This window comes from Gekko japonicus, unplaced genomic scaffold (genome assembly GCF_001447785.1).
Source record: "Gekko japonicus isolate JY-2015 unplaced genomic scaffold, Gekko_japonicus_V1.1 scaffold961, whole genome shotgun sequence".
Classification (NCBI taxonomy): Eukaryota; Metazoa; Chordata; class Lepidosauria; order Squamata; family Gekkonidae; genus Gekko; species Gekko japonicus.
In genome coordinates, this window is record NW_015175384.1 from 381,895 (window position 1) to 390,353 (window position 8,459).

At 48.0% G+C, this 8,459-nt stretch overlaps 1 protein-coding gene across 1 annotated transcript in view; it reads right to left on the reverse strand.

Moving 5' to 3' along the window:
• Positions 1–3,296: 3,296 nt before the first annotated feature.
• Positions 3,297–8,459, reverse strand: part of POLE2 (polymerase (DNA directed), epsilon 2, accessory subunit) — a 54,901-nt gene continuing 49,738 nt past the window's right edge. The window contains exons 18-19 of the mRNA XM_015425602.1: positions 6,151–6,218; positions 3,297–3,776 (exon numbers count right to left, since the gene is read on the reverse strand). Of these exons, the coding sequence (XP_015281088.1) occupies positions 3,758–3,776; positions 6,151–6,218 (87 nt within the window). The 3' untranslated portion in view covers positions 3,297–3,757. The remainder of the gene's footprint in view (positions 3,777–6,150; positions 6,219–8,459) is intronic.

Sequence of the window (8,459 nt, forward strand, 5' to 3'; positions counted from 1 at the left end):
TGAGGGCTGCTGGGAGCAGGGGGTGAGGCTTGTATGTGCCTGCCCCCTGGGCTCTTTACTGCCGGAGCTCCGCTCCTATGCACTCCTGTATTTATATTTATTTATTTATTCCTTCGATTTATATACCACTCACCCCCTAAGGGCTGTGAGCGGTTTACATCATACAGTTGATACCATTCCTAATCTAAGGCCACACACATACAATGGGGAAGTGACTAACCTAGCAGGCACCCTACGGTGGAGTCATTTGTTGTAGTCTTTTCCTGCGGGAGGTCTTTCTCAGTCCGGTGACAGCGTTGGGTTGTTTTTTTTTCCCCTGGCGCAGGCCTTGGCCGTTGCGACTCCTCCCGGGCCTGGGCCAAGCGTCAGCACGTGCTCGCTGCCGGCCTCTGTCCAGTCGGCTCCGGCCTGCTGCGTCGCCCCGCCTCCGCACTTGCCGGCCCAGCCTCTGCTCACTTGCTCGCTCGACTCGCCGCCATGTTCTCCGCCACTCCGTCACTTGCGCTGCCGCCATGCCACGAAGGACGGGTGCCCCCCCCACTCTAAGAGCAGGTACCCATTTTGTCTACTTGCCCTTTAACGGGCTTTCGAGCCACTTGGTGGGCGGGAGCTGGGACATAGGGCCGGGAGTTCACTCCGGCCACGGTGGGGCTCGAACAGGCTGTTTGGCCAGATGGAAGTGCAGGCTCCATTTACTGCATGCGCCACCGCTCCCTCAAGGAAATGTAGGAAATGACCCCTGCCCACTAGTATCCTTTTTGAATCTACCAAGCACCTCTGTTCATGGGCTGCAAAACTGGAACACGTTAACATGTGAGTACAGATCTTGGAAGGCTCTTGAGGAAAAGGACTAGTCTGAGATGAACAAATTTAGAGTCCAGTGGTACCTTTAAGACCAACAAATGTTTTGTTGTTATTTAATGGTTTTACTGTTTTATCCTGTTTTTATGTATGGGCTTGTGCCCTCTTGTGAGCTGCCCTGAGCCCACTCACGGGGAGGGCGGGGTAAAAATGTTAACAATACATAAATAAATAAAAACAAAGGTTTATTCAAGGTATGCGCTTTCGTTTGCAAGGCTCACTTTTTCAAATACATTGGAATGGTAGGTGGGGTTCAAACTTATAGACAGGGACTTAACAGCACATTAACATGTTACATGATGCAAAGTCAGAACTAAATAAAAAGCTAAGGTTATACGGTCAACAGCTGTAAAGCCATAAATATGTCTAGTATGTCAAAATAGCAGATAAATGTCTAAAGGTGTCTTTTCTAATTGTGGAAAGCAAACCCAAAATGTCCCAGGCGTGGAGATCACTTAACAGCACTTTATGAGGTAGAGGAAGAGGAAGAGGAGGAAATTGGATTTATATCCCGCCCTTCACTACCCAAGGGACTCTCAGAGTGGCTTAGAAACCCTTCCCCTCCCCACAACAGACACCCTGTGAGGTAGGTGGGGCTGAGAGAGCTCTGACAGAAACTGCTCTTTTTCAAGGACAGCTCTGACAGAACTATGGCTTGCCCAAGGCCATCCAGCCAGGTACAAGTGGAGGAGTGGGGAATCAAACCCGGTTCTCCCAGATTAGAGTCTGCGCACTTAACCATTACACCAAACTGGCTCTCACTACACCAAACTGGCTAGATGCAGTGTCACGTCAGCAAAACGTCCCAATATTCTTTCCATTACATTCAGTATTCTAAATTTCTAATATACTATTCTGAAAAAGAACTACACTAAAATACAGAGTCTGAGATGGTTGTGGTTCAAGGTGAATTTGTAGATGCTCTTACAGTAGTAACAAACCTTGTCTTTTTCTACTTTGGGCTGATGGAACAAGCTAACCATAATAGTTCCAGCTACCAGGGAAGATTTGGCTCTAAGAAAGGAATTGGAGGATTTCTCTGAGGCACTTTGGAAAGGGCCTAATGCAGATCCCAAAAAGGCACTTTTACTTTGGCACTTCTTTCATGCCCTTTCAGCACATGGGTCTTTGTGTGGCTTTGTGCACTACTGAAATCTGGGCACTGTGATGTTTCCCCCCACACACACACTTTGCTCACCTGTGTACACTTTGAACAAAGTGTGGCACTCCTCAATAAGCTTGTGTATTAAAGAAGAGGAGATTGGATTTATACCCCGCCCTTCACTACCCAGAGTCTCAGAGCAGCTCCCCTTCCTTTCCCCAGGACAGACACCCTGTGAGGTAGGTGGGGCTGAGAGAGCTCTTTCAAGGACTGCTCCTGAGAGAACAGCTCTAAAAGAACTTATGACTGACCCAAAGGCACACCAGCAGCTGCAAGTGGAGGAGGAGTGGGGAATCAAACCCGGTTCTCCCAGATTAGAGTCCGTGCTCCTAACTACCACACCAAAGTGGCTCTTTTTCCCCCCATCAACCTTTATTTTGCCAGCACTCTGACACAATTTGGTTTGGGTGCTGTGCATGGCACCATCTGGTCTGGATGATGTGGGTTGATTACATGAAATGGACATGAACACATGGAGCTGCCTTATACTGAATGAGACCTCTAGTCCATCAAGGTCAGTATTGTCCACCCAGACTGGCAGCGGCTCTCCAGCGTCTCAGGCAGGGGTCTTTCACAACACTTACTACCTGATCCTTTTAACGGGGGAATCCACGGATTGAGCCCGAGACCTTCTGCATGCCAAGCAGATGCTTTGCCGCTGAGCCACAGCCCCTCCCCAGTCATCCATCGCTACTGTGGGCTGTAGAAAAAGAAATTAAGCCACTCGGGTAGAACCCACATCTGTGGGAATCGCCCATGAGGAGAGACATACCCTCTCGGCCAAGATGGATTGGAGGCTTGTCTCATTTGTCAGTGACTCCCCTGCAAGGCACACATACCGGAGTTGTCTTTTAGTCCATCTAGATTCCATTTTAAACCAGGGGTGTCGAACTCATTTGTTATGAGGGCCGGATCTGACATAAATGAGACCTTGTTGTGCCGGGCCATGGGTGTCATAAAAGGTAATGCCAGGCAGCGGAGATATAAACTTTATAAAGGACACAAACACAAAGGTTTTTTTTTAACTTAAAATAAAAATATGCTTCAAACATTAGCACTCTTGCAATATTTTGTTTATTTAACAGTGTCTGATGACTGACACCTCTTGCTCTGAATTATTGCATCAAAATGTCAGCTGTTGCAATCTTGAGTATGCTGTTCAGGTGTGTATCTGTAGGCTGCAAACCTACGATGACGCAGCAGCAGCAGAACTGGAAAAAGAAGCAGACGACAGCCAGTTCCACTGCGGACCTGAGAGAAGCCCTCTGGGGGCCTGATCCAGTCCCCGGGCCGCATGTTTGACACCCCTGGTGTAGCACTTGAAGGGACTGTACTAGGTGGAGGGAGACCCAGTTCAAATACATGCTGACCATTAAGCTTACTGCCTCTGTGTAATCCGCCTTGAGTCCCTGTGAGAAAGGCGGACTACAGATAACGTGAATAAATCTTTGAGCAATAGATCTATTTTTTAGCAGGAGAAGTAATTACTTCTGCCGGGGGAACTTACCATCTTCATTTACTGCACACTCTGTCCCCCAGCCAAGTTCACCTCTAGTTCAGGGATCACTTTTTAAGACTTAATGACAGACGAATAACACGCTGCTTTCTCTTTCACATGACAATTTATTTACAAAAGGGCTATATTCATCTTTAATATGAAATGTAAAAATCCATGATCCTGAAGATCCACAGTGCTACGGCCGGACCGTTCGATTTGTCGTTCCCGACTGGGCTTCAAAGACTTTGGAGTTTGCTGAAAACAAGAAAAACACTTTAAAGTAACATAAATGCATCCATATTCCTGGAAACAAACTTACTGCAATCGCTCCTTAATGACTGCACGTTTACTCTCTTATTAAAACAGCTGTTAGAGACTTCAAGTGAGTTTCCTGCGGTTGCACAGGAGTAAGCCAACGTTTGATTATACGAATATTCCAGATCCGGGTGTTTGATAGAGGCACCAAAGGCGTCTATTGCGCAGATTTGAGACGCTTTGTCCCATGTACCGAGGGATTAGGTTCTGTTTAATGCAACATAAAAGGAATGATTTGTACTTCACATGAATCCCCTGAGATTGCCTCTCCACAGTAAGTCTTCATGCCTGCAGATTTAATTCCCTTAAAATTGTGCTTGGATGCTTTCCAGATGGCAGGGGACCCCCTCAAGTTTATTAGCTTTACATTTAAAAGCAAGAGGAAAGCTTTTAGGAAGGCATGATTGAGCTGAAAATCACAAATACGTCCCAAGTAAATATTACCGTCGTTTGAAAGTGCAGGTGCAGCGAGACGGATGAACAAAAGCTACTGAGGAAGAATCAGCACGGATTCTGTAAGGGAAGATCTTGTCTCACTAACCTTTTAGAGTTCTTTGAGGGGGTGAGCAAACATGTGGACAAGGGGGCCCAGTGGATGTTGTTTACCTAGACTTCCAGAAAGCTTTTGATAAAAGTTCCTCATCAAAGGCTCCTAAGTAAACTCAGCAGTCACGGGATAAGAGGACAAGTCCTCTTGTGGATTAAAAACTGGTTAATGAACAGGAAACAGAGAGGGAGTATAAATGGGTAGTTTTCACAGTGGGAGGTGATAAGCAGTGGCGTACCGCAGGGCATTAGGTCCGGTGGTTTTTAACTTTTTCATTAACGATTTGGAGTTGGGAGTAAGCCAGGAAAATGATTAAGCTTGCGGATGGCGGTGAGAAACCAGGTTGGACTGTGAGGCGCTCCAGAGGGATCTGTCGAAGTGGGACGAGTGGGCATTAACATGGCAAATGAGGTTCAGCGTAGGGAAGTGTAAAGTAATGCACACTGGTGCCAAAAATCATAACTATAAATACATATTGATGGAGTCCAAACTGGTCGTAACTGACCACGAGAGAGATCTTGGAGTCATGGCAGATAACTCACAGAGGATGGCAATTCAGTGGGCGATGGCGATAAGAAAGGCAAATGCTATGCTGGGGGTTATTAGGACAGGGCGGCTTACAACATGTAGTAAAACAATAAAACAGTAAAAGCAATAAACAACTGATGGCACAATGGTCAAACTCCCTATACATTTTATAGCTCGGTTGCCATAGTAGCTGGGAAGAGATAGTGGGAGAGTGTACACCAAAATGCTTTCATTGTCAAGCTAGGATGCTTTGATGCACTATGCAAGCTTATCACCTCTGGGAATGCCAAATGTCCTTGACGTTATAGCTTTTGCCTCTCGGCTCCATCTTGGGGGGCGGGATGGCACAGGAAAAGGGGGTGTATCAGCAGTTTATTTGTTTATTTACTTATTTGTTGTATTTCCATCCCGCCCTCCCCGCAAATGGGCTTAGGGCGGCTCACATATTTCTTTGCACCATGTGCCAGATCCACATAAAACAACTATAAACAAGTTAAAACAATCTTAAAATAGACAATTCACAATAAACAATTAACACTAAAGTGCTCGCAGTATTGTATGTTCATACAGTATATCAAAAGTGGCGTGCGGAAGATGTAATACTAAAACCCGATTCAGTTGCTTTTGGCGGGCGGAATGCTAAGAAATGTTCGGTCCTAACCTTTAGGGGCCCTGTTTGAACCCCTGTATATCTATGCCTTTCACGCCTTTAGCCTTAGTTCTAACACGCTCAGTGTTCAGTCTGGATCCTATCAATGTCTCAATAAACTTATCGTTCTTCCGAGTGAATGTTGTTGGGAGCTGATTTATCCAGGAGCCTGATGACAATAAACAATATCCTCAAACCCCATGCCTTGTATCAGGTGAATATAGGTGCTCCAGTGCCCAATAATATTATCTGTCAGGCACTAGGAGAGGGACCATAAACAGGGGAGGCCAGAATCAATCAAAAGCCTGGCAGAACAGCTCCTGGTCGAACAAATCAGCGACCCAAATCCGTGACTCAGATCGGCTGCAGCCCGAAGGCGCTTCACACGCACACAACGGCATGGCACTGCAGGAATTTTTATGTACGATTTTACCCTGATTATTTCCAGTACTGAGTTGGGTCACTCCTAAGTATGCCTAGTCCTTTATGACTCAACAAATGGCACCCCCCCCTCCCCATTTTATATTCAGAAGCAAAGGAGAGCCCAAAGCGTGGTCGCAATTGCTGCAAAATGAAGTGATAGACCTTACCTGTCTTCGACTGTTTTGTTAGAAGGATAGAATACTTTGAAGGAAAACCCACTCCTTGGAAAAGATCCCTAGGATGAAAGAGGAAAAACGTAATTGCGTAAGAGCCACTTTAATACCATCTTCCTGAGCAGATGTCCTTATCGGACAGCCAATGCTCCCTCTAAGCTGTGGGGTCTTGTGAGCAGAAATTCTACTTTGTGAGCTACTGGAATTAGAGGAGAAGAAGAAGAAGAGATTGGATTTGATACCCCGCCCTTCACTACCCAAAGGAGTCTCAGAGCGGCTTACAAACTCCTTTCCCTTCCCCTCCCCACAACAGACACCCTGTGAGGGAAGTCGGGCTGAGAGAGCTCTGACAGAAACGGCTCTTTTTCAAGGACAGCTCTTATCAGAACTACGGCTTGCCCAAGGTCATCCAGCCAGGTGCAAGTGGAGGAGTGGGGGATCAAACCCGGCTCTCCCAGATTAGAGTCCGCGCACTTAACCACTACACCAAACTGAGCGAGCGATTTGGCTACTGTATCAATCAGTTTGCTCTGGAGCCGTCCTTCCTGAGCTAAGGCAAAAATGTGTGAGCCGGAGGCTAACGAACTATGAGCTAGCTCACACTACCTCAGCTTAGAGGGAACACCGATGACAGCCATTTCCGGACACTTGTGCCCCGCCCTCCATAGTTATTGGGTATATCCCTTTGCTTAGCAGCTTTGCTTTCAACAGTAATGCTGTCTGCAGTGAGTTACCAAACAGGCACGGTGTTAGCATTACTGAAACAACATGATCCATCGCAACAACAGTTCGCTCATGTGGAAAGGAAGTCCCTTCTTCACCCAAAGAGTGATTAACACATGGAATTCACTGCCACAGGAGGTGGCTGCGGCTACAAGCACAGACGGCTTCAAAAGGGAATTAGATAAGCATCTGGAGCAGAGGTCCATCAGTGGCTATTAGCCACAAGGTATAGATAGGGGCTCTGGGGCAAGTGATGCTCTGTCATCTTGGTGCTTGGGGGGGGGGTGTCAACAGAGGGAGGGCTCCTAGTCTTCTGGCCCCACTCCTGGACCTCCTGATGGCCCCTGGTATTTCTGGCCACTGTGTGACACAGAGTGTTGGACTGGATGGGCCTTTGGCCTGATCCAACATTGGCGTCTCTTATGTTCTTATGACAACTGTTGAAATGCGTACCTCGTTGCTTTTTTCCTATGTACCAGAGTAGAGCACAGAGAAAGTAAATGACAGGGAGCACCTGCTTTTTACTGGGTTGGATTTAGGGTTGTTGGGTCCCCCCGGCCACCAGTGGGGGGTGGAGGGGTCGGGTTGCCAGATCCAGGTTGGGAAACTCCTGGAGATTTGGGAGTGGCGCCTAGGGGGGAGGGACCCTCAGTGGGCCACAATGCCAGAGAGTCTGTCCTCCAAAGCACCCGTTTCCTCCAGGGCAACTGATCTCTGTAGCCTGGAGATAAGCTTTAATTCTGGGGGATATCTAGGTCGCGGTGGCTCAGAGGTTAAGACGGTGAAGCTGCAGATCAGAAGGTCTGTCGCTCGGCAGTTCGAGACCTGAGTGCCGCGTGATGGAGTGAGCCCCACCTCCTGCTAACCTTAGCGGTTCGAAAGCAAGACATCGCAAGTAGATAAACAGGTACCGCTTCGGTGGGAAGGTCATAGCGTTCTGTGCGCCTCGGCGTTTAGTCATGCTGGCCACATGACCACGGAGAAGTCTTCGGACAGCGCTGGCTCTTTGGCTTAGAAACGGAGATGAGCACCGCATCCCTAGAGTCGGATTCGACTGGCTTTCGAGCAAGGGAAACCTTTACCTTATCTGGGTCCCACATGGAGGCTGGGCGTCGCTAGTTGGGTCCTACCCTTCGGCTCAGCTAAGTGTGAGGTGGCGCCTTCCTCAGTGGAAAACACTCTTCTGCACTTAGCTGGGCAGAGGTGTAGGATTCAGAGCCAAAATATGTAGGATGGAGCTGTTCAGAAGGCCATTTTTATAAGGGGAATATGATGGGAGTGAAAAGACAGGTTGCTTACCTGTAACTGGTGATCTTCGAGTGGTCATCTGTGCATTCACACCCTTGGGATACTCTGCGCCTGCGCTGACCTTCTCGGTACCGATAGCTAGCAAAAGGGATTTTCGCGCCTCTCCCAGGTCACGCGCCGGCTCCACTGCGCATGACCAAGGAGGGGCACGCAGATCCCGCCAGTTCCTTCTGACCGCCACCCAACAGCCTTCAAAGAATCAAGATGAAGGGCCGAGAGCAGAGGGGAAGGAGGGCGGGTGGTGTGAATGCACAGATGACCACTCGAAGATC